Raw genomic sequence first — 25924 nt, 5'->3', positions numbered from 1 at the left:
TCCTTTCCTAGAACCCTTGCTCTGATATTAAACACCACACGCTGAGACTCTCACGTCTATGGGCTGTTACCATGATCTGTGAGGCATACTCCCCGCCCCAATGGCATCGAGCAGATGTACCATGGAAGATGACCTTCCAGGCCAACAGCAGGACAAAGTCAAGCCCACCAGCCCTGGACTGAACTGCAGTTTGGCGTGACAACCTGGGCTCTTTGCAATGCTGTCTCCCCTGTGGGGAGCCAGTGGGCAACTCCACTGGGTCCAGTTACCCAGTCTCCTTGTGTTTTCTATTAAACTTTCATCACCTTCGCGCATGCTTTTAGCCAGTTTATTGTCATGTTGTCTGTGATGATTCTTGCTGCCATGAAAAGTCATAAATAAACAGCTGTTTACTGTTACAGCTGTAAGTTGGTTTCTGATGACACCGCTGGTCCCAGGGATGCTCGTTCCACTATCTGCGCCCCTTGCTGTATGACTTAATGGTGCTCTCTCCTGGATGGGCTGACCAATCCCCACTGCCTCTGATGCTGGGCGTGGCCATGTCCCTTGCTTCGGCCAATGGGCTGCAGCACACGGATGTGAACAAAGATCAAGACATGGGCCTGGTTTCTTGCCCCCTTGCCCTCACCATGGTCAGGAGTCACCTGGTGGGACCCAGCTCTGCCTTCACTGGGAGGACATGCCCCTACTGGCCCACTGGGCCCAGGAGGAGAATGACTGATGTGTGCAGTAGAACCCACCCCCTCCCTGACCACAGACATGTGAGCGTGGCCAGATCAGGCCAGCAGACCCCGCCACAGAGGCACAGCTGTTTTAGGGCCCAGTTTGGAGGGGGTTGTTATGCAGCAGTTGCGAGCTGGTACAGTGATATCAAATAACCTGATTATAAATAACCTACTTTCACGTGTTTATCTGGCATCTGACCACCAAGTGACAGTCATGAATTCTGCTAGACCATCAGCTGACTGTTTTCCGATTTTCTGGGCTAAAATGCCACATGCAGTGTCGTCCCCAACCCTTCCTTTCCTACTGTTGCCCCTCACTCTTTCTTGCTGCGTTACAGTCACCAAGGCCTGGCAAGCAATACCAGGCGGCTGGGAGTGTCCAGCAGCCTGAGGACGGCCTTAGGGAAAAACCCGCCAGAATCCCTCTGCAGGGTTGGGAGGGTGGGGCTGGTGGCAACAGGGCGCACTCGGCACAGAGGTCAGACGTGAGCCCACAGGAGTGGAGAGGAGCAGCCGGCGAGCCCCGCCCACCAGGGTCCGGGACACCGCAGCGGGGCAGCGGGGAACGAGAGACCCTCAGCCACTGGGCCCAAGCTCGCGGTCACCAGCCGCCATCGCGCCTGGACTGCCCATCTGGCCCTTCTGGGGTAGGCTCAGCCTACAGGTGTCCGAGGCACGACCCCCCACCCCCTGCCCGAGAAACAGGGCCCTGCCCTCAGGCACCTCAAGACCGGGGCATATATTGGGGTCTTCCGTTTGGGATGAGGGGCCCGCCCCTGTGGGGTGGAAAAAGTGAAGGCGCAGAGATTCCGCCCGGGGGCTCCCCGCTGTCCCACAGGGAACAGGAGGCGCAGAGACTGACTGGCTTCCCATCCAGAAAATGCAAATAAACCCCGTGAGGCATTATCTGTTCTAATTACGCTACACGATAAATTTCATAACCATAATAATGCTAAGCACGTATTCAGTGGCCTGGCCTTTCAAGGCCGCTGCCACCTGCAGTCAGGTTTATCTGGTTTCTCACCTGGCACCACCTGCCCCGCGCAGACCCACCCGCAAGCACGGTGTCCCGTGCCGACGCCGGGTAAGCCTGCTCCGAGGAAGGGTCTGCGGAAGGGCCCGTGCGCACCCGGGGCACGCGCCTGGCCGCGGGCGGGACACTACAGTCACAGCAGCCGGAAAAGCACCACCACCAGAAACAGCGTTTGCTCCCTGCCTGACGCTGTCCCGAGAGCGCGTCGCCCCTCAGCTCACTGCGTCCGCACACCTAGGAGGCAGGTAGGGTTATCCTCCCGCGCGGACGAGGCAACCTCGGAGTCCGCGCGCTCAAAGAAGCGGGAAGCCTGCGGAACGGCGGACGGACGCCAAGAACTGGTGCCAGTTTCTTGCGAAAGGGGGTGTCTCGCGAGAAGGCGTGCCTCGCGAGAAGGTGTGTCTTGCGAGAAAGGTATCGCACAAGGCATGCCTCGCGAGAAGGCGCGCGTGCCTCGCGAGAAGGCGCCGCGCGCGTGCGCGCCGAGATGATAGCGTTTTATTGTTTAAACTGTAGCTGGACACCGTGCAGCTGTGACTTAAACTCCGTAAGTGCATGCGTGGCTATAATTACACGTTATGCAGCGAAATGTTACGTATTATTGTATCACAGTCATATGAGTGTATGTTAGACGTTCATATATGCTCTAATTATATGACAAAGGGCACTCTCACAGGAGAGCTCCGTGCACAGCGACATTTCCGACATTTCTGCAGAAACGTCAGGCCGGCCCGCAGACCATGGCGCGGGTGGGGCGGGCGCTCGGGCCGTGGGGCCGCGCGGGACGGACGGCGGGACGAGGCTGGGCGCGTTCACCACGCCAGGAGGTCTGGCCGCTGCCCCGCACGGGTGGCCTCTCCGCGTGGGTTCTCGGCGGGCCACTGGCGCAGGTGGCTGGGAAGGGCTCCGTGGCTCGCCCGCCGCCCTCTTTCTGTCACGGCGTCTGGCAGCTAGAGGTGGAGCTAAAACCCCCGCCTTCGATTCCGGCTCGGCCTTTTCAGTCTGCAGTTGGGCGTCTCCCGGCGAGGCCACGACCTGGTCCCAGAGCCGCCGGTTCCGAGACTGCCCTCGGGCTCTGCAGGGGTAGCTCGGCTCAGGGGAGAGGCCTCACGCACAGATTGGACGCTGGAAACAGGCGGGTCTCCATTGTCCTCTCTGAGACCCCCCCAGCAGGCCCTCCTGCTGCCCACTGGCGGGCTATTTCCCCAGCCCTCTGCTTACCTTATGTGTATATAACTGTTATGTTGTTTAGTTGTGTATCAGTGTGTTGTGAGCATATTAGTATATGTGTTACACGTTAGTATACTACACATGCAGTAGCGTGTTCTGCACTAGTGTGCCACACACGTTATATACTGTATGTTGTGTCAGTGTAATATACATAGCATGCATGCCTGTATCACAATGTGTGCTAGTGTATCACATGTATGTGTTAGTATATTATACACGTTACATATTAGCATATTACACTTATTACTGAGGGCATCTTGCTACAGCAGCCTAACCCACAGTCGGCCTGGTACTGTGCTGGGTAGATGGTGCTGGGGACACACACTGCGAGGAGGTGAGCAGTGTCCTGGGTCAGTGCCCAGCACCACACATTCATGTGCTCACAGGCTCCCCCAGTGTGACTGTCCGGCCCTACGGGGTCCCTCTCATCTGGGCTGCAGCACTTACTTACAGATGAAGAAAGCTGTGTTAACGCACCTGGAAATTAGTGCCTCACTTCCTCAGAGCACGTCTGGCCAGAGAGAGTATGTCTGGTCGGGACAGAGGTCACAGGCTGAGTCCTTTCCCCAGGACCAGGGTTCAGTACAGGGTGTCCATTCTCTGATCACTTGTGCTGTGCTGGGCACACATGCCAGCTCCCACTGGACAGGACAGACAGCTGTAGTGGGAGGTTCCCAAGTCAGTGGGAACCATGGCCTCCACCTCCGAGGACACATGGTGTGCACACATGCATATGCACAGGCACAGAGGTTCACGATACACACGACATACACACAGGCAGAGGTGCACACATACACATGGCATGCACACATGCACAGAGGTGCACACGTACACACAGTGCACACATGCACAGGCAGAGGTGCACATGTACACACGGCGCACACGCACACAGTGCACAGGCCTTGCTCCACATCTCTGCTGCAATCCCACAGGAGCCTCACCACCTGCTCCAGAGCTCAGGGTCCCTGAGATGGGGAGTGAACAACCTCCTACGTCAGGTGGGCAGGACCTGGCAGTCCTCTCACTGTAGCTGCCCATTGCAGCTGCCCTGCCCAGCCTCGCCAGCTCACTGCCTTTCCTTGCTGTTTAGTCCCCACCCCACTGCCAGCCCACCAGGACACACAGACGGGTCCAGGCCTCAGCTGCACAAGCCTCCTGGGGGTTTGGGAGGCCTTGTCTCCCCAGAGCTCCATGTCTGCCTCTACCCAGTCAAGACTCCAAGCAGTTCTGAGTCACCCGGGCAAATGGGGATAACATGCCACTTCCATGGCATACAGTGCATACAGTAGGTGCACAATAGATGCACAGTGGACTGCACACAGGATAGGAAGTGCTGAGCGAGGGCCTCAGACAGGAACCCAGAGGAGTGGTGGCCCTGTGGTCTCTTTCCACAAGTGTCACTGGGGTTGGGTGGCTGTGGGTCTGTGGAGGAGAGGCAGTCCTCCAGGAAACTAGGATGAGCAGAAACCCAGGGGCTGGTGAGGAGTTGGGGCTATGGGGATCCTGTGCCACTGGCCCAGGGCTGGACCCCCAGGGCCGGACCCCCAGGGCCTCCTGTATCCCTCCGGGTACAAAAGAAGTTCCCCTGAATGCTGCAAATGCAGACATGGAGACAGCCCCCAGAATCACCCCCATGTCCAGGCAGATCAGAGGAAAACAGCAAACAAAGTTACTGAGTTCTTTTCTCTTTTTATTGGCAAAGTAAATATATTTTTATGAAGGACCAAAGAAAATATACATAATTGTAACATATGTACACCAGCTTTATAGATTTTTTAATTTCAAATTTACACAAGGTTGATATGTTATTAAAAGATTTTATGTAGATGTACCTATGTACATTTTATTTACATACATTCATAGGATGTGAAATAAACCCCTCAAAACAAGCTAGTTCATTTGACATTAATTTCTAGACAAAATAAGGAATGCATGTCTAAGTCAGAGCTGGGAGGCCCCCCAGCTCTTCTACACGCAGTGCAGCTGCTCCCCTCTCCTCCTGAAGGTGGCCCTGGAGACTGCTGTCCTGACTTGTCTGGACACAGGATGAGGGGCTGAGCCATGCCTGGTACAGGCGCTCTGGGGCTGACCTGCACCCTCCTGTCTGCCCTGCACATCTAACTCAAGCACATGCACTGCCACCCCCCAAAGAGAAGGCTTTACCCCAATCCCACCTCCACTTGGAGGCCCGGTCCCGCACCCCTGACCGCCCTGCCTGTACCCTCTGCTGGTCAGGCTGAGCAAGGCATCTTGGACAAAGCCACGTTCACACCACAGTACAGCCTGGACTTTTGGCCTACTTCCTTCTTCCCAGCATGGCTCCCTCTGGGAACTGGCATTTCAAAACTTCACATTTCTTCTTCCCCAGCAATAAAGTGCCAGCTTCGGCCCCGGCAGGGAGCCCAGTGGGAGATGGGCCAGGCCCCAGCGCTGCTCCAGCGAGGCTGGGCGGCGGGAAGGCACAAAGGCAGGAAGGCTGCCTCCAGCCCGGAGCAGGTGGCCCGCAGTCTCCCCAAGGAGGCAGCAGGTGGAGGCTCTGGGTTCACACCCCCCGGGCTCCAGAAGGTGACTTGGCAGCACTATCACGTCCCTCTGAAGGAGGCCAATAAATTATTGCTACGAAGTACCGGGCAGGGCAGGCAGGGTAGGCAGGGTGGGCGCGCAGTTCAGGGCCGGGCTGAACGGCTGCTGCGGGGGAAGCGGTGCACCTTGACGTGCTTGGAGAGGTGGTCGCTGCGTGCAAACTTCTTCTCGCACACGGGGCACTGGTAGGGCTTCACGCCTGAGTGTGAGCGCCGGTGCCGGGACAGCTCATCCGAGCGTGAGAACCTGCAGGACATGGGTGGTCAGGGGGCCGAGCACCTCCGAATCCACTGGGCAAGTTGCTGTACCATGCCCCTGCCACCCCCAAGAGCAGCCAACAGAAGGCCGGGCAGCGAGTGGGTGACCCCACGGGCTCTCCAGGCTCCCAGGCCGGAGATTCACACCCTGCAGCTCCCACGCACAGGGTGGTGACTCGGCCAACAGCAGCTGCACCTCAGGCTCCCTCAGAACTGAACCTGGGGGTCTGCACGGGAGGACACCCCAGAGGAGAAACAGGCCTCAGAGGAGGCTCCTTTCCAGCACTTACTGCTCCCCAACGGCCTCCATCAGACTCCAGCCCCTACCACAACTCCTGCACCCTGCTTTCCTGAAAGCTAGGCCCCCTACCATATCCCCAAATATAACTGCACCCTGGCGGGGTGCTCCCAAGAGTTTAAATGGTTCTCCTACCACCTCCTCCCCTGGCCTCAGCCGGGCTGGCTGCCCAGAGGCCACTGGAATGGAGCAGCTGCTAAGGGTACCCGAGCTGACACAGGGTTCCCCGACCCCTGAGCCTGGTCCTGGCAGTGAGACCCCCACTTTCTTCTGTGCTTTGCCTGCATTGGCCTGTCCTTGGTCCTGCTTGTCACAGGACATGTGAAGGCACTGTTTCCTCTGCCTGGAATGCTCCTGTCCCCCCCCCACCCCTTAGAGCTCAGCTCAAATGTCACTCTCAGGCAAGCCCTCCAGGACCGTGTCCCACCCCACATTCCCCCATCCCACGCTCCCACAGCACTAGGCACGTCTCCCTCCTAGGCTCTGTTGCTATTGCTGCCATTTTAAATTCGTTTTCAACTTTCTGACCAACGTCAGTCTGTGCCACTAATCAGCTCCATGTTGGAAGACACCTCCCACAGCCAGTCCAGTGCCTGGTGCATGGCAGGTGCCCAGGAAGTGCAGTTATGCAGAAGAGGGAACACAGCTGCACCCACAGGAGGATGCAGAGCTGTCAGAAAGAAGGTCCTCGCAAGTCCCAGTGCGCACACACACATGCCACGTGGGCACGTCACGAACACGGGGGCATGCACTCACACACACAGATGTGCACATGAACACGTGCACACACAGGTGTACCAGGCCCAACAGCCCCACTCCTGGACCTGGGGCCACCCTAGACATAGTTAGGTGATACCCAGAGCAGCCGTCCCTAGCCCAGTCAAGAAGCAGGGCTGGGGCCCCACCCCTGGCCAGACCCCTTAGGTAGACGCCTTGGTCCCACAGCCAGCAGAACAAGCCCTGGGAAAGCTCAGGTGGGCAGCAGGAGGGCTGAAGCACCAGATGGGAGCCTGGCCTGGAGGCAGGGAGGACAAGCGGGTGGCCCAGGGCCCTGCCCCAGAGAGTGGTCAGGCTTCATGTTCCAGGGTGCCAACTGGGGCTGGCACAGAGCAGTGCTCTCACTGCCTTTGGAAATAAGGAACCGACCCATCTGTCAGATAGGACACTGAGGCTCAGAGGCCCTGATACAGGGTCACCAACAACAGAACAGCTGAGGCCACAGCAAAGGTCCCACACAGCTCCCTGCTGCACCCTGCCCACCCTGGAGACCAGAGGGCCTGGCCTGGTGTGTGATGTGGGCACTAGAGCCCTGTGTGTGAGGACATGGCATCAAGACACCCAGCAATCAGAGCCCCAGCGGGGGTTGGGCCCACCCAGGGCAGGGGCAAGCAGACCGCTACAACGCCACCAGCAGGTCCTGAGCTCCGCCAGGCACCAGGCACAGGGACCCTCCAGAGCAGCCTGTGATGTCAGCACCACCCAGGCACATACAGCTGCCTCATGTGAAGGCACTCCTTCCATCAGCCAGAAAGCCATCACGGTGAACAGTCGGGTCTAAGGGCTGTGACGGGAACAGGGACCCCAGGGTTGTGCAGTGCGCAACCTGCCCAACACCACTCAGAGCTCTGCTGACTGCAGGGAGGTCAGAGGGGGCCTCATAGAACAGGGGTAGCAGTGACACAGCAGGCTGGCCGTGGGGCCACTGGGTCTGTCCCTGCCTCCTCCTGGCTCTAGCCTCGGGCCTGCAAGTCTCCTCTGTGGATGACACGGCACCTGCCATGTGGGGCTGTGGCGAGTGGTCAGTACGCCTATGAGCCACGGCAGGAGGGCATTCTTTCTGCACAGAACAGGACGTTCTGCTGCAGGGAACAAAGGAGGCTGGCGTCTGACAGTGAAGCAAAGAAACTTCTAGGAAGGTGGCAGACAGCTCTTCCCAGACAGTTAGATCAAAACAGGGACAGCCTGGTCCTGGCCCCGTCCAGGGTGCCGGAACCACATCACCATGGAGGAAGAACAGGGAATGCTGGGTTTAGGACCAGACGCAGAAGGGAGGGGCGGTTGGCTACCTGGGCCAGTGACAGCCTTGGGGGAGGACACTGCTCATGGCACAAAGGGGTGCAGGGCAGGGCAGAGGACAGAGCACCAGGCCAAACCAGCCCCAGAGGGACAGAGCAAACCATTCACCAGGGCCACCGAGAAGTATGGGCTGGGAGCGGTGAGCTCTGCACACTGGGAGGCGGGAGCAGGCAGGGACTCTGCCCCAAAGGGCAGGCCCAGGCGGAGGTGGAGGTCAACCTGGCCCAGGCGGAGATGGAGGTCAACCCCACTGGAGCGGTGGAGGGGGTTGCAGAGAGGTCCTGAGCCTAGGGGGAAGTGGTGGGGGCGGGGAGGGCAGGCAGTCCGGCTTGAGATCCCGGCTCTGCCACTCACCAGCTGTGTGACAGTAGAGAACTTACTTAACTGCTCTGACTGTGATCTCCCTTCTGTAAAGAGGAACAACACGCTGATGCCCACCTCCTGGACCTTCTACCAGGGGTGGAGCCTCCACAGAGGCAGCAGGAACTACTGTCTCAGTGTTGTTCCTCCTGGCCCGCAAGTGTGATGCCTGGCAGAGCCGACAGCCTTGGGGAAGAGACAGGAGACCAGCCACTGAGGCAGCAGATGCACAGGGAGAGAGTGAGGAAAGGCCAGCCCGGGGCTACGGGTGGGGGAAGGGTGCCAGCCACACCGGGGCTCCTGCTCTGTCCCTGTGGGCACATGACTATCTTTCTGGACCTCGGTGCCCCTCTGTGAAATGCAGTGGTGCTGACATGTCTTGGGGCTGTTGGGAGGCCTCACCAAGCGTGTGACATGGGAAGAACAAGCCAGAACCATTGCAAGACCAGCAGCCAATGGAGGAAAGGGCTGGAGCCTAGGGACACAGAGAGGGCCGGGGGGGGGGCCTGCGCTGAGGGAGGAGGCTGGCAAGCAGACCACGTGGCTTGTGGGCCAGAAAGTGTCTGGATAGGAATTTACATGTACCAAGCATGCCTAAGGCTACAACAGGTAATGAGCTCCCCAAGGCAGGCAGTATACAAGCAGTGTGGGAATTTGTGTTGGGGATTCCAGCGCTGAGAACAGTGCTGAACACTCGGTAAGTGCCTGTTGAATTGATGAATATCACGTCCTTGTCATCACCACCTCCCCTGTCCTGTCCAGATGGAGCCGCCCCAAAGGCAGGCCATCCTCCCACTCAACTGCTACCAGGACTCTCCACCCTGTCACTCAACTGGAGGCAATGACCAAATTTAAGGGCCATTCACATCACGTGCACATCCCCAGGGGTTCAGGAACCCTGAAGACCAGCCAGGACTCCCACATCCTCACAGAAACAGCCCTCAGCTCCCAGCCAACCCTTGCCTCTGCCACGTGTGACCCCTCTTAGGCCAGACCTGGCTCCGGAGGATGTGGGAGAAGCCCTGGGAGTGGCTGACGGCATGGATGGCTCCCAGGGGGCTCCATGGAGACCTCAATGTGCCAGGCACCCACCTTGCCTTCCCCTGTGAGGGGGATCCGGGATCCCAAGCAAGATCAGTGCCAGGGCTCAGACTGGCAGAGCTGAATCCCCACAAGTCCCACTCTTGTTACATACCTCCTCCCATGGGGAACTCACTTTCTGAAGCCACCATGCTCTGGGCTGAGATCTGCTTCCCTACAAAGAACCCTGAGCTGAGGGTCCCGTCTCCTCTTGGGGACAGTCCAGAAGAATGCAGGTCCTCTCCTCCTGGGGGAACGGGCCAGGTGGGCCACCTTGACCAAGACCAAGCCTCACCCCAGCTGGAGGGGCTATTCCCCCCCAATTCAGCAGTGGCCCGGGGAAGGAGCCTGGGAAAGCAAGGCTGCCCAACTCCTCCACAGCCCCACCCCCACCACAAGGAGGACACAGGCCGAGACCTGCGAGTCTGGGATGCCTCAAGGATGGGGACTGCCCACGTGGAAGCCGGGCCCTTCTCACACTCTGATCTCGTATGAGTGGCCACACAACCTATGGGAGGGGTGCAGCTGTGACCCCCCTGCACCCACAGCCCTGCTAGGCAGGGGCGGGGAGCAAGTCCTCCGCTTTACAGATGAGGAAACCAGGGCTGGGGCTCCAACCATGGCGCCAGCTGCCCCTCCTGCAGTTGAGCCCCAAATGTCCTGCACGTGATGGTGAATGCTGCGTCCCTGCCATCCCTCAGGCCTCACGAGCTGCCCTACAAGCACACCTGACCCGGGACCTGCTTGGCTGAATGGATGAGGCTCCAGGTTGCAGGCGGCACCATCACTGAGACTCAGCACCTAGGGCTGGAGCTCTCAAAGAAGCCCTTGGGTCCGGGGGCATCTTCAGAAAAGCCCCTTCTCTGGCCAGCTCAGTACTCCCTGCAATGGGGCTGCCAGCATCACATCAAACACTCTGGTCAAGGCTCCCATCCACGCCACAGCCTTGGCTGGCCAGGACTGTGTGGCCAGTGCCTCTGCCCCAGGGCCAACCCTCATGTGCCCTCAGATGAGATCCAGTCAAGAAAACAAAAGCTGCAAATTGTTCCCTGCTTGCTTCACACGTGCACTCACGCACACACATGCACAGGGCACAAACACACAACATGTACGTGTGCAATCACGTATGGCCACCCAGTGCACAGAGACACACGTGAAGAAAGCAAGATGCAGACACTTGTGCACACACACAGCCACACGACCTTCATGAGGTCCGGTTCTGCACACGCACAAGCACCTGTGTCACTCCCGCACACGTGTGGCCGCTGCACCAGCCAAGACCGAGACTGGGCCAGCAGCACACCCCTCCCAGGTGAACCAGGTTCCCGCAGGGTGGGCGTCCTAAATAGGGAGAGCCAGCGGGGGCACCCCTGAGCATGCCAGCTGCTGGCCTGCTGCCTGAATTTCAGGAAAAGATGGACATGCGCTTCAAAGACGGCAAGCTGCCCCTGGGGGCCTGGGGGTGGCCCATGGGGTACCATCCAGCTCTGGGTAACCCTGGGCAAGACCGCTGCTTTTGAAAGCTGGATTCCCCCCCTGTGAGCAGAGAGCCTGGAGGACCAGCCTGTCTTTGGTTTGGCACCCCGAGCCTGGTCCTCCCTCTTGGTTGGCTTCTGCGGCTTCCCAAACATGCCACCAGGTCCCCGTGAGGAGCCCAGCCCACGTGCCCAAGGACGTCTGTAAAAGCAGCTGGTCCCTCTGGTTGGGGAAGCAGCCTTTTCAGGATGCGACTTGTCTAACCTGAACCCTGGGTTTAAATCCTAGCTACAAAGTGGTATGCCCCAGAGCAAGTTACTTGGCTTATCTGAGCCTCAGTCTGCACAGCTGTGAAGGGAGTAAGGGTGTACTTACCCTGCGGGTACCACGAGGCACTGAGAAGCTACGTGTGCAGGGCCGCAGACCCTCTGCTATGCTGAGCTGTCCTTGTCTCCCAGAAGAGCCCACCTGCCTTGTGGCCCAGCCCCTCCTGCAGCACAGCTGCAGCAAACCTTACCTGGTCACAGTGACACTGGAGACCAGTGAGCCCGAGGGAGGAGGAAACCCAGGGCAGAGTGCCAGCTCCAGCCCTGCCCTTGGCCCACCTGCTTCTCTCCCTAACCAGCACAATCTAACACTGGAGAGCGTGGCCTTGGCCGCACAGCTGGGGAGCAGAGGCCAGCAGGCCGCGCTCACAGCCTGGGCTGTTGCCACCATACTGACCTCCAGCCGCAGCCCGGCCAGGTGCAGGCGAAGGGCTTCTCGCCTGTGTGCCGGCGCAGGTGGGCCTTGAGGTGGCTGCTTTTGGTGTACATCTTGCTGCAGCCAGGGAAAGTGCACTTGTGCATTTTGATGAGTTCTGCCGCTTGGTTCTTGGGGAACTTCTGGCCCATGAGGAGGCTGGTGGAGCCAGGCCCCAAGGGTCCTGACCCAATGGGCTTGGCAGCGATGGGCACGGGGGCAATGCGCACGAACTTGGAAGGCAGGTTCAAGCTGGAGGAGGGCACCACCTGGGGCACAAGCGTGAAGGTCTGCCCCTGGATGTTGACCAGGAGCTGGGCCACCTTGACACCCTCTGGGGCCTGCGCCGGGGAGGCGGGCTCCGCACCAGACTCCTGTTTCACCTGCACAGGCTGGATCTGCAGCAGGACGGGGATGGGGCCCTCGGGAGCCGGCCCCCCTCCTGGGCCCTGGCTGCTGCCGGCACCAGCACCTGGCTCTCTCCCGCCGGAGCCGGGATGGAGGTGGCTCCTGTGTAGCCCAGCAGAGAGCTGGCCACAGGCCTCCAAGTCCTTGCTGTTGCCCTCTGGGGCCTCCTTCACCCCGAGCTCCATGTTCTCCTCCAGAAACTCTTCGATCTCCTCCAGGGTGGGCTGGAAGGGCCTCGGGATGTCATTGGGTTCGCCCACAGGAAACTCGGGGAAGCAGAAATGTTCCCCCTTCACAGATGCTGATGCCTTCCGCCAGGTCCCCCAGGACACAGGGCCACTGCTAGCCCCAATGCCACTACAGCCACTGCTTCCCCCCAGCGTGGCCTGGGACAGCAGAAAGTCCAAGATGCTTTCCTGGCCCTCGGCACCTGGGCCACCGCTGTAGCAGGAGCAGAGGGCTTGCGAGTCGGGGCTGGCGCAGGAGCAGAGGCTGGAGGCGTCACTGTCATCCTCTGAGAGGGGCGAGGGCAACATGTGGTACGCCCGCCCGCTAGCCAGCCCGTCACCCAGATAACCAACCGGGCATTTCGGTGACGGGAAGGTCTCATCCACTGGAAGCAAGTGGTCCACCATGCTGGCCTGGCCGTGCCGGTGGCAGCTGCGGAGAGGAACAAGGAAGCCCGGTCAGGAAGGCGGCACACTCACCTGCCACCTCATGGGCCCGTGGCCCCCCTCTGCTGCCTGCCACAGCCTCCCACTGCCAGACGCCTGGGTCCTGCCTCCATCCTGTCCCATGGGAGGGCTCTGTCTGCAAGAGTGTTTTCCGAAATTGCACCACCTGTTTGCAAAAGTGCTCTCCAGGCCCATTGCACAACCCGGCCCATGTGGTTTCACAGATCTTCCAGTACAATTCTAGGAAGGAACACGCATGTGTCTATGAACCCCGGGGAGTGAGTGAGGAAGAGTGTGAGTGTGAGGAGGCTCCCTGCACCCCAAACAGCCAGGGCGGGAATCCCGTCCACCTCAGCAGAGTTGCTGCCCTTCTGCGGACGACTAACCGCAGCCTCATTCCTGCAGGATTACTGGAGCGGGTAGGAGAATGGCCATTTGCCCTCTGACCCCATGTTGCTGCAGCCTGGGTAGGGTTGCCAGATTGACCAAATAAAAATAAAAGCCACCCAGTTAAGTTTGAAATTCAGATTTTTAAAAATTGAACAACTTTTAATATAAGTATATCCCAAGCATTGGATGGGGCACGCTTATATTAAAAAAAATTTTATCTGAGATTCAAATTTAACTGGGCAGTGCACATCCTAGTTTGTGGCAAAATTAAAGACCCATATGTGCCTGCCTTCACGGGCTGTTTCCCCATCTGAAAGGGGGCAGCCTGCCCACCCTCCAGTTCTCGGACCCCTCCAGTCTTGGCCACCTCCTCTGTGAAATGGGGGAGACAGAGAGGTGTTGTCACAAAATGCTCTCAACTGCGCCAGGCCTCTTACCGAGGCTTTGCCAGCGATTAACTTGCGGGAGCAGAGGGACCCAGGTCCCAGAGCACAGCTATTACCTCCTTGACTTCACAACTGCCTGGTGGGACGGACAGGGATCAATGCCGTGGCCGCACCCGAGGAGCGCGCACCACCTCAGGAAGGCCAGCTAACTCCTGTCTCCCCACTGGACCAGGGGCTCCTTGGGGGCACGCTGGGCTGTCAGGTCTTGGCTGTGTCCCCCGCTCCCGGTGAGGCCGCTGGTGCCCAGGAGGGGATCAGAGACCGCCAGCAGACATGAGAGGGAAAGCTGTGTCCTCTGAAGGCCATGCTAGGTCCCGTGTCCAGGGAGAGTCAACAGTGTCCAGCTGTGACATGGCCACCTCTGTGGACCTTTGTCCCCACCCAGTGACTACAGCGGTGTTTACTGAGGTTGAGGAAGGGGAACGTTCTGCACCTAAAGCCAGAGATTCTCTGCCGCATGGCATCACCTCTGCACCCAGCCCCTTGCTCTCTCTAGAGCACTAATCCTGGCACCCAGCAATGCCCAGAGCCAGGCCATCATCAGCTGGGACCTTGGGCGAGTCCTTGCTCCCAAACCTCAGTTTCCCCATCTGCTCCATGCTTCAATGACCCCAGTGGGAAGCTGCACAGAGCCCCAGGAAACTAGGGCAAGGTGGACGCCCTTGGCAAGTCTGTACCCAGGGCAGTTTTGCAGGAGAACGTTTGGCTTTTTGGTTTTAAATACTCAGCTAAGGACTTAAAACTGAGAGTTCTGAAATACACATTATTCACCAAACTGGATGCTAAAAAGGAATGAAAATGCCAGCTCGTGTGAAGAGCCCACTCTTGGCCTGAGACCTCCCCCCCCCCCCCCCGTCGTCCACTCTCTGAGTTCCTGCCTTTTCAACTTATCAGCTGTGTGACCTTGCGCAGGTGGCACAACCCCTCTGTGCCATGTCTTGGTGTGTTGGGTGGGGATGCTGCCAACTGTGCCTAGTTCCCAGGGTGTTGTAAGATCACATTTCAGGGAATGAGCTAACACACACCAAGCACTCACTATAGGAGCCGTGCGCATGCAGGTGCCGGTCAGCTACAGCCTCTGGGTTAGCCTCAGTGGGCAAGTACTGCCCCTCTGCTGTGATGCTTAGGAATGTGGGGACTCCAGCCTTCCTGGAACCGGGAACAGGCCATGACTGGTGAGGGGCAGACTGGGCCATGTTCCTGCACTGAAATGTGATCACCAACTGAATATTCCATAATATTAAGGAATTATAATTTTTTAAAACGTGATGATGTATTGCAGTTAGTACATTCTAAGAAGGCCTTACCTTTTAGAGAAACAAACTGAGAAACTCACAGATTAAACAATATAAAAGAAACAGAAGCAGAAATAAGTAAGTACAATAGAAACCTCTAATAGATTCCAAAGGAAATGAGACCCAATCTCTTCCCATAGCCCAGCACCTGGGCCCTGTCCATCTGTCCCAGACCTCAGCTCTACCTGCTCCATTCGCACTGGCTGTGAACCAAGCTCACCGGCTTCATGGCTGCAAGCCACTGCCACTATCCTCTCCGTGGACCCCTCTTCCCTAGCACTCTTGGAGGGAGTGCCTTATTTAGATCTCAGCTCAGAGGTCGTCCCCTGTGGGGCCTCCCCTGACCACCCTGTGTTACAGACCCAACAGTGCAGTCTTCCTAACAGTTGTACTGCTGGACACTACCTTGGTTATGTGTTTGTGTACTTCATTTTCTGTCTGCCTCCCCACCAGAATATAAGCTGTCCTGAGTGTTATCCCAGAGTCTGTAACGGGACCTGGCAGAACTTGCTGAGTGAAGGGGAAGGGATCAGGCATGGGACCAGCAGCAGAGCGCCTGGGCTGGGCAGCCGGGTCCTACAGCAGGGCTCAGCCGCCTGGATGGAGGCAGGGCTACGAGAGTCCACAGGGGCTGTGGGGCGCTGGGCGCCGGCCCTGAAGCACAGCAGCACGTGGCCCGGCCGGAGACGCAAGCTGCGTGCAGGGGGAGGGACACCCTGTTCCGGGCACAGTCCCCGGCAGCGGCCGGACTCCGCCCCTCCCCGGCCCGGCCAGGCCTGCTGTTTATCCTCCCGGGGACACAGCGGCTGCAGGAACAACATGTAATTGATAACAAGCCGAGCGCCGGCCAAGGGCCTTCCATTGGGTCAGCGTGCAAATCACGGGGGCGGCGGGCGGGGGCCGCCCTTCAAAATAAGAGTCCCGGCTCCTGCGCCGCTCGCAGGCCCCAAAGTCGTGAGCCCGCAGTCCTCGCACCTGTGGGGCGACAGGGCTCTCGAAGAGCCACCCGGCCCTTGGGGGGAAGTGACTTGAGGGTTTCAGGCATTTGAGGATTTTTGTCAACCTCTGGGGACTGGGCGAGAAAACAGCCCTTCCGTGGCGGGGGTGGGGGAGGTTCCACGGGAGACAGAGGGGAGGGAGAGGGAGCGGACCGCCCGGGCAGGCGGGGTGGGATCCCGCGCGGTTGACCACGCAGGGGGTGCGAGTTCGTGCCGTGTGACCGCCTGTGCGGGGCGTGGTGAGAGCTGGGACTGGGGGGGCATCTGCGACGCACTCGCGCGTGGAGCCGTGTGGTGCCCCAGCGTGTGTAGGAACATGCGTGGGAAAGGGAAGCATGGTGAGCCTGGAGCGCTGCCCGCGGGGCACCCAGCCCTCGGTCCACGCCCCCTCCCCCAGGCCGGCCGCGGTGACCGACAGTAACCCCTCGCCCCTCCCCGCCGCGCGCTCGCCCGCCCGCAGGCCCCGACATATGGGAGGCCGGCCCACGAGGCGCGCACGGACACGCGGGGCCAGGAGCCGAGGCAGGGGGCCGGCCCGCGCCGGGAAAGCGCCAGTGGGCACGTGGGGTCACTCTGCCACCAGCTTGTCCGCCCTCGGCCCCGCGCGGGGCACCCCGGCTCCTCCGACATTTCCTCAGACGCTCGCGCGGAGCCTGGGACTGCGGTGCGGGCGCCAGGCCTCGAGCCCAGAGGCCGGCCCGCGCCCCCCGCGCCCCCCGCGCCCCCGCCAACCCCTGCGCGCGAGGCCCAGTCCACGCGCGCCCGGCCTCGCCGCGCCGCTCCCACCTGAACTCGGCGCACGGCCGGCCGGCGGCCAGGCCCAGGGGTCCCGGGCCCCCGCGGGCTGCGCTGGGGGCAGGGGCCGCGCGTCCAGCACTCGTTCGCGCTCGCCCCGGCCCGCGTCGCTGCGGCGGAGCCCCCGCCGCCGCCGCTCGCTCGGCGCTCACTCCCCGGGCTCACGTGACGCGGCGGGCGCCGCGAAGGCTCGCAGGAGGCTCGGCCCCGGGCGCGCGCCCCATTGGCCCGCGCCTCGCGTCACGCGCCGCGCCCGTCCCGGCCCCGCCCCCTGCCCGCGGCTGCCGGGACTCCGAGCGGCGACCCGCCCACCGCCCGCCAGCGCCCGGCCCCCTCCCCTCGCGGTGGGCTCGTCACCGCCGCAGAGTCTGCTCCTGAATCCCGGCCCGGCCCGGGTGAGAACGAGGGCTGGGCCTGGGGCCCCGAGAAAGGCCACGCGGGCTGGGCGCCGCGGGGCAGCCCCCGCCCGACCCGCCCTCCCTGGCTCCCATCTGCGACGGCGGGCGGACCAACAGGTAACGCGGGGACTTGTCTGGGACGTTGCTGGAGAGATGCGGGCAGGCGTCCGGTGAGCCGCCCGCCCCGTCGGAAAGCGCACTAGCTGGAGTCCGCAGCAGCCCTTGGGGGCGGGAAGCGCGAGGCGCAGCGTGACCCGCCCAGGAGACGCGCGAGCTGAGGGTGCTGCGCGCCCTTTACCCACGCCCGTGGGATCCTCGCCAATACCTTACAGAAGAGACGAACTCTGAGGCCGCGATCCTCCGGACGCACAGCTGGTGAGGAGGGGTGAGCAGGCCGGTTTGTCTGCCCAGACGGTCTGGCGGGGGCGGGGTGGGGTGTTCAGGGAGCTCCTTCTACGGAGCTTGCATCCTTTACCTTCCTGGCCTGGGAGGTGGAGAGCGTTTCTGCTCCTCTCCGGACACTGCTAGAGCGAGAACTCATAGCCAGGAAGGACCTCCAGGCTCTCGGGAATGCGTGGGTCTGGGCTCCTACGTCCGTGTCGGCGCTCGACTCTGCATCCGGGGGCCCTCCTTGTGTACCCAGGAGTGTCAGGGTTGGAGCTCTTGCGACCATGAGCCAGACGGAAGCTTGGGGAGTATTTGGAGGATGAGGATGGTGATGACGCTGTCTGAACTGCCTGAACCTTTATGGCAGCATCAGCAGAACAGACAGAATCCCCTGTTTTTATAGAAGAGACAGAGGTATGGACGGTTCCATAACTCTCTGTGCAGGTGGGAGCCAGTTATATCCCTGCCCACCACTGGACCTTCACTCCTCATACACTTCCAGCCCAGTGCCCCTCATCACCTCGTGGAAAACCACACCAAAAGGTCAGAAGAAGCTTGAAAACAAAGACACACCCATAGCTTCAGCCCACGAGAAAACCTCGGCACATGCTGGTCAGAAGCTGAAGAACAGAGGAAGACAAGTGCTGTATGATCTCACTTATATGTGGAATCTAAACTAAAAACAAAGACAAACTTACAGAAAAAGCGATCAGATTTACCAGAGGAGGGTGAGGAGGTGGAATGGGTGGAAGGTGGTGAAAAGGTACAAGCTTCCACGTATAAGATAAAGAAGTACTAGGGATGTCATGTACAATGTGATAAGTATAATTAACACACTGTGTGTCACATGTGAAAGTCATTAAGGGAGTAGGTCTTGAGTTCTCATCACAAGGAAATATCTTTTTTTCTCTTTTTGCTTTTTTATTGTATTCAAGGAGATGGTGGGTGCTAGCTGAACTTACTGCAGTCATCATTTCACCAAACCTGTGAGTCAAACCCTGTTGTACACTGTACACTTGCACAGCACTGTGTGTTAGTTGTATCTCAATAAAACTAGAGAAGAAAGAAACTGAAGAACAGCCAAGATGCTTGTGTTACAACCTGAGTCAGATCAAGTCCCTCCTGGACTCAGAATGTTCCCTGGCTCCCGCCTCACCACCACCTGCAGTGCCCTACAGAGGTGCCCCATACTGACCTCGACCTTCCCTGTCCCTCTCTCCCCCTTGCTCACATCATTCTAGCCACACTGGCCCCTGTGCTTCCTCAAACATACCAGGCAAGATCCTACCTCAGGGCCTTTGCACTTGCTGTTCCTGTTGCCTGCATAAGTGCTTGCCCCATGGTTCCACCACCCTTTCCAGGGTTTTGGTCAGATGTTACCTTCTCAGGGAGCCCTGCCTTAACCTTGACATTAAATTAAATAGGGCTGAGGAATCTACTACACCAGACAGGTAAAGGAGTCAGTCATTGGAGAAATTAGGAGACCACTTTTCCCCAAAGAGATCCAGAACACCCCTGGCTAGCTTCCAGGGAGCTGCTTTGTACAGGCGACTCCTACTGGCTCATTCTCCCCTCCCTCTGGCACCCACCTTGGCCTGTAAGCCCACTCATCATTCAGATATCAGCTCACACTTAGCTTTCTTGAGGACTTGGCCCCACACCTACTTTCCCTGCCACCTGCAGGCTGGATTGAGGCTCACATGCTGTCCCTCATGGCACAGGGCCTGTACAGAGGAGGGGTCAGTAGATTTGTGCTGACTGAATAAATGAGTGAATAAGTGAGTGAATGGGGGTATCGGCAGCCTAAGTACCTGAAGGTCCACCTGTGCAGGTGCCTATAGGGTTTACCGCAGGCCATTTTAGGGGAGGAAAACCCCCGCAATGTACTGGAAAAATGCTGCTGGGAATTCCTTGCCCAGAAGAGAAACAGGCCAGATGATGCTCTTCAAAAGAGATGGCAAAGAAAAAGAAACATTTACGTCATTTGTTTATTGCCTGTCTTTTCCCCACTATCTGACAAGCTCCCTAAGAATGCATACTTGGATTTTTTCCTTCAGTGCTGTATCCCCAGAACCTAGGACACTTCAGAAATATCTATCGTGAACTGAGAGATTGTTTCTTTTCTCTCCTTCCAAAACTTAACAGATTGATAGTATTTGAAGAGTTCCTGGAGAGCTGGCACTGTCCCTAGCACTATGGTCAGTGGTCCTGTCCTCATCCGTGTCCCACACACATGCCCGCAGCCTTCCCATGCCTCCCCAAGGCCTCCAGCCTGCCCTGGGGGCATTTAAAGGGCCCCATCCAGTGGTCAGGGCATAAAGGGACCATCTGAGGCGATGCCATCAAGCCATGGGGCCCCAGCAGTCCTCTCTTCCCAGGTGGGAGGCAACAACCGCCCCCCCCCCCTTAGCTAGCCAGTGTCCCTCTCTTCTGATTGACGACGTGCTGGGATGCAGAGGAGACCCCTCTGTTCTGGGCTCATGGCCGGGAGTGGGCAGGCATAAGGGGATGGCCATGGAGTTGGCCAGGGGCTGGGCAAAAATACAGGCAGAGGGTTCTGCAGGTGGGAGCCTGGATCCTTCCCCATCAAGCAGGCCCCTGGAGTTTACGTGCAGGCAAGAGGCCAGTTTGTCCCTGCTCCAGGGAAAGCAGCTAAGCCCTGGGCCCCAGACCCTCAGCCATGGGCATGTACAGCCCTGAGGGACAACAGCCCAGGGCCCTGGGGGGCACGACCATCAGGAAGAAACCAGAATGGAGCCTGAGTCTCAGGAGCCTGTCCCCCCAGGCAGACTAGTGGCAAAGGCCCCAGGGACAGAAGTGGGGCTTAACTCTGGGGCGAGGGCTCCAGCTTCCTCTGTTTCGTGGCTGGGCACGTCAGTGCAGCTCTGGGGGACTGGGTGCCCCTGGGCTCTCCTCTTCCCTACCTCTGCCATGAATGGTGGTCTCTGGCACCTGCCAGAGTTCCAGCCTGGACTCTAGTCCATGTCGAGTCCCTCTAGTCAGCCGAGTGGCTGCGGGCAAGTCAGCAGGCCAGGCAGACCTCAGTTTTCTCAAGATCCCATCATGCTTGTCTCACAGGGTTGTTTGAAGATCAGGTGAAGTCATGGGTGGGAAAGTTACTGGGAGGACAGAGACTGACCGAGGCTGTCATCACTCCTTCCGCTACAACTGGGTGCTCCTCGGTGCCCACCCTGCCCTGGCCCGGAGCTGAGCAACACTGCAGAACCAGACCCTGCACTCCGCCCGGGACAGTAGGGTGATGGCAGTGAGGGGGTGAGTAAGAGCTCGAATGACGCAGCAAGGGTCTCCACCTGGAGATTGGGGAGATACTTTACAGAGCAGCACACCTTAACCCCCTTGGGGAAGGGCATGCGGAGGCTGGGAAATGCAAGAAGCCTGTGAAACAGAGGCCACATCGTCGAGGGGACCAAGGGCGTGGGATTCTCTGTCTCCCTGGTTCAAGCCCCAGCCTCTGGGGCTGACATCTGGGCCATTCATTTGAGTAATTCTTGTAGAAGTAACCCCTGTGCATAATTTAAAGTTCAAGCCCTGCAGAGAGGCATGAGATGAAAGATAAAATTCTGCCTGGTCTCACTCCACATTTCTGTCTTGTTTTTCATTTTACCAAATTCTAAGTGGTGTGTGTGTCTCTTTCGTGTCTACAAGGGGAGGTGTGATCCCTGCCCACCGCTCCGGGTCTCTGCCCCACGGGCTTGTCTGCACAGATCACGGCAGCCCTCTTGTCTCCCAGGAGAGGCACGGGCAGAGAGGAGGGTGTGAGGAGGTCGCCGGGAGTGGCTGTGTCCCTCTGCCAATCAGGCACCCAGCAGAGCTTCTGAAGCTGCCCCTCTCCTGGTCTTTGCCCTGATGCCTCTTGCCCAGGACGGGTGGGTCAGCCCTTGCTGAAGCCTCCAGCTCTCAGGCCAGCAACACCTGTGTTGCCCTCACAGACGCCCACTTTTACCTCCAGCGTCACAGGTGAGGAGATTTCTGTGGGAGAGGGTGCCGCCCCAGGGCCCGGTGCAGGTCTGGTGATGCGGTTGTGGGGCCTCAGACCCACACACTGTCCTGGAGGCACCCGAGGCCTGCGTGGGAGGCCTAGAGCACATGCCGAGCCCTCGCGGGGCCCAAGGATGCCACAGCCCGGCTGGCCCATCAGGAGCGCCTCATCGGCTCTGCTGTGCTCCACGGTGGGGCCTGTTCGGGGCCGCAGAGATCCCGTCCGTGAGCCAAGTGTCTGCCCCACCTCCGGGTCTCCCCTAGAAAACTCCCCTTGAGCGCCCCCAGGCACCACAAATTAAACCCATCAAGCCTGCCCCAGCATATTAGTCAGCCTGGGCCTCCGTGACAAACACCCAGACCAGGCGGCTTCAATAGCAGATGTCATTCCTTGCAGCCCTGGAGGCCAACGTCTGAGACACGGTATCAGCAGGGCTGATTCTTTCTGAGGACAGCGTCCGTCTCCCCATGTCCTCACACAGGCAATCCCTGTGCTAGTCTGTGTCCTAATCTCCTTTTGTAAGGATGCCAGCTGCAGTGCTTCAGACCACCCTGATGACCTTACTTTAACTTGATCAGCTTTGTAAAGACCCCTTCTCTAAATACAATCTTATTCTGAGGTCCTGGGGTTAGGACTTCAACGTAGGAATTTGGAGGAGCACAGCAACACCACGACCCCCTGGGGTATTCCAACTCGGTCAACAGCACCCCCACACCTGCCTCATCCAGAGCCGTGTCCAGCAAGCCCCGCCCCATTTTCTGTGGGATTGTCCACTGGTGGCTGTCCCGTTGCCGCCATCCCCACTGTCTCCCACAGTGAGATGCAAGTGGCCGGCTGGAGAGGGCTCCTGGCCGAGGCTCCACCATGTCTCCCAGCACCACGGTAGAAGACACGTCTTGACCTGCCCTGGAGTTTGAGGCTCTGGGCACCATGGCCCTGCCCAGTGTCCACTTGCTTCCATAAGCCCCAACCTGGGGGGAGGAAGCATTTTCTCTTGGACAGCCCCGCCTCTGTTGGAGCAAGGGCTCTGGACCGTTCTCTGCCTATAAAATGGGGACAAGAGCCCCACTGCCTCAGCCGCACGGGTGTCCTTCCTGCTCAGTTCCTCCAGAGGGGCCCCCCCGGGGAGGACGGGCCACTGACAGCCTCCAGCTCCTGCCCAACCCAGGGCTTCCTGACGGGCAGTCTGGGCCCCGCTAGGATTGAGTGAATTAATTCACACAGAACTTAGGAAAGTGCCTGGAACAGAGTAGAAATCTCTGACTCAGAGTAGAAATCCAGCCCCATGTAGCTCCTTCCTGTGGGCCATCCTCAGGAACTTTATCCCCGCCATAGAAGATGCTTGTGTCCTCTGTTGACCAGGGCTTCTTAGGTGTCCTGAGTGCACTGTGCTTCCTCTGACCGCAGGGCCTTTGCACCCACTGCTGCCTTTGTGTGGACACCCTGATCTCCTTCCCCATGAGCTCCTGTATTCTCCATATCACGTCTCGCATGCTGCGTCCTCAGGGAAACCTTTCTCACCTCTGGTCTCTGCTCTCCCAAAACCACATGCTGCTTTTTCAGAGCCTCTTTCGGGACTGATCCACTGAGTGTGTGCTCGCTTACAAAGTCCTCACAGGCTTGTTCTCCCTGTCCCAGAAATCCCTGTGTCCAGCAGAGCCCAGACTTGCAGTTTCAGCCTCCCCTGCAGTGGCTGTGTGCTGAAATGAGGGCTGCGGCTCCAAGTCCCCGCAAAGAGGAGGGCGGCCTCCTTCCTGGTCCCTCCTCCATGCTGGCTACAGCGCAGGAGGCAGACAAGGGCAGCGCCTCCAGGATGGGCAGTGACAGTAGAAGGAACCCAGACCCAGACAGCCTCACAGAGCAGAGCTGCCCCTCCAGCGTGGGCTTTCAAGGACAGAAAAAGTCTTGCTGTTTAAGCCCGTATTACTTTGAGTCCCTGTGAAGGCAGGGGACACGTGTGTCTTGGTTTCACAACACCCTCCTGCACCTGAAGGGCCTTGATTAACATGTGACAAATGGACAGCTGAGCTCTTGAGGGCTGGGTCATGTCTCAGTCAACCTGTTAGCCCTGCACAGCCAGCTGGTGGAGGGAAGGGTGTCTGGGCGGGCCTTCCCTATGTCCCTGTTGTCAGTAAGGCTCCCTGTGTGGCTGGTGCTGCCATGTTGGGCAGTGCCCAGCAGAGCTGGAAGGAGGGGTAGGGAGGCTGCAGTGCAGTGCAGCCCCCCGAAGTCGGGTGGACATCGGCTCATCCCTGACACCAGAGCCAGGCAACCAGGCAGACGGGGCTTGAGGCTCTGCTCCTCGTCCCTCCAGTTCATTTGAGGAATCATATCACAGTGGCAGCAGCGCCAATCACAGTGTTCAGACCTTCCTAGTCGTCTGATTCCTGCCGACACCCACCACAGGGGAGGAAGGAACTTTCTGTGCCTCACAGCAAGAGCTCTCAAGCAGCCTAGCTAGTTCCCGGTTAGACCTGCCATAGGCCAGGCCTGTGCTGGGCACTTCACAGCCACATGCTCTGAGTCAGGGCCCACTGTGCGCTGGGCCCAGTGCTGTGACACATGCATAGCCATGCCCTTGTCGACCCTCCCCTGTTTTACAGAAGAGAAATCTGAGGCCAGAGAGGTGGAGCATCTCACCCAAAGTCACACATCAAATGCAGTGCAAAGGCAGAACTGGAACTCACACCTACCTCATTCCAGACCCTGCTTCCTTTCCTTGTTGCCAGGCTGCCAAGATTGGCTCCTGGACACCGTGCATCCCTGCTCCACCCCACTGCTCGTCCCAGTCAAGCTGTACCCCTCCCACCAACAGGTGAACTCCCCTAAGGAACAGGATGGAGCCAGAATAGCTGGACGCAGCAAAGTGGACTGCAGGCATCACACCACCCTGCAGTCCACCTGGAGCAGTCCTTCCAACCTGACCCCAAAGTGGTCGGTGCAGGGTTTACACAACCTCTATGTAACAGAAAGGGGTTCTCATCGAAGCTGGCTGCCGCCCCAGCAAGTTGCCAGAGGAGGAAGGATTCCTTGGGAATGCTCTGCAACTTGGCATAGGAACAACTTAACGGACCACTGCTGAACAGAGCAGGAACCCCTGGTAAAGGGGGTCAGGAAGCAAGTCCAGAGCTGTGCTGCACTCTTCAGACACATGATTTTATTTAATCCTCATCATTCTTCTCCTACTAAGCCCATTTTACAGATGGGAAAACAGAGGCATGGGGAGGTCACTACTCAGGATCCCACAGCCAGCAGGAGGTGGTGCCCAGGTTCCACCCCCCAAAATAACGAGGTAGTGGGAAGTCTGCTGCTTCCTGGAGAAGGCTTGAGACCCCGGGAAGGGGCGGTCAGCAGAAGGATCTTGAGAGGGCCCCCGGACAAGGTGGGAGCAGGGGAAGAGTGGGGTGGCAAATCTCCGGAGCAGGAGAGGGCTGAAGCACAGCTCGGGCAGGGACACCTGGCCATCACTCATCCCCTGACTTCTGTCACTGGGTCCTTACAGTCCTTGCCTCTCACCTCTGGGAGAGCCTGCGACACCCTGGTTAGGGGTGTGAGGGACAGAAGGCATGGCTCTGCGGGTCAAAGCAGTGACCACAGACCTCGGGCCAAGCCAGGCGTGCCAGGGCACTGAGGGGTCAGGATGGAGGCGTAGCTTGGAGACTTGAAGCAGCAGGTTCGTGAGCAAGAGGGGTCTGTCTGGCCTCCACCAAGCCAAGCCACTGACTGTCAGTGCCTGGGTCAGGGCCCAGGCTCCCCTCCGCTGGGCACTGCCCTCTTCCACAGTGACTCACAACCATATATGCAGTCTCCAGCACTGGGAAGGGGAAGTGGGAGGGGAGGGTTCGTGTCTCTGCCCATGGGGCTGGAACCCAGAGACCCGAGTCAGTCACCACTCTTTGTGGGTCTCTGTTTTCTCCTCAGCACCAAGAGTTTGGCCAAAACAGCCTCTGAGGTGTCCTGGGGTTGGGGGGGGGGGCGGGGAGAAGTCTGAACCCACAGGTCTTCTGAGGCACAGACTCTGGGAGGCAGGTGAAATCAGCTGCTCCCTGACCTGTGGTATGAGGCCAGGGGCAGGTGGCACGCCCCAGGCCACTGACATGGCCCCAGGACTTCCTCACCTTCCTGGCCTTCCTGGAGCAGCGCCTGTGATCCTCTGGCTAATACAATAGGTAACTTCATTAAATGCTTACTGTATACCAGGCACGGAGCTAGAAGCCAACCCTGCGGAGGTTTGCCGTATGCCAGGCAGGGTTCCCCGTGCCAGACAGCCTCCT

The 25924-nt window shown here is 59.0% G+C and overlaps 1 protein-coding gene across 1 annotated transcript; it reads right to left on the bottom strand.

The window, feature by feature from the left end:
- Positions 1–4661: 4661 nt before the first annotated feature.
- KLF15 (KLF transcription factor 15) lies at positions 4662–17002 on the bottom strand. The gene is made up of 3 exons (XM_074344149.1): positions 16857–17002; positions 11842–12927; positions 4662–5817 (listed from the first exon to the last, which is right to left on the bottom strand). The coding sequence occupies exons 2-3, from the start codon at positions 12900–12902 to the stop codon at positions 5655–5657; spliced, it is 1224 nt and encodes a 407-aa protein (XP_074200250.1). The 5' UTR covers positions 12903–12927; positions 16857–17002; the 3' UTR covers positions 4662–5654.
- Between the last annotated feature and the right edge of the window lie 8922 nt (positions 17003–25924).

This window comes from Camelus bactrianus, chromosome 17, assembly GCF_048773025.1.
Source record: "Camelus bactrianus isolate YW-2024 breed Bactrian camel chromosome 17, ASM4877302v1, whole genome shotgun sequence".
In the NCBI taxonomy this organism is placed as follows: Eukaryota; Metazoa; Chordata; class Mammalia; order Artiodactyla; family Camelidae; genus Camelus; species Camelus bactrianus.
This window is presented reverse-complemented; position numbering and strand designations above follow the sequence as displayed.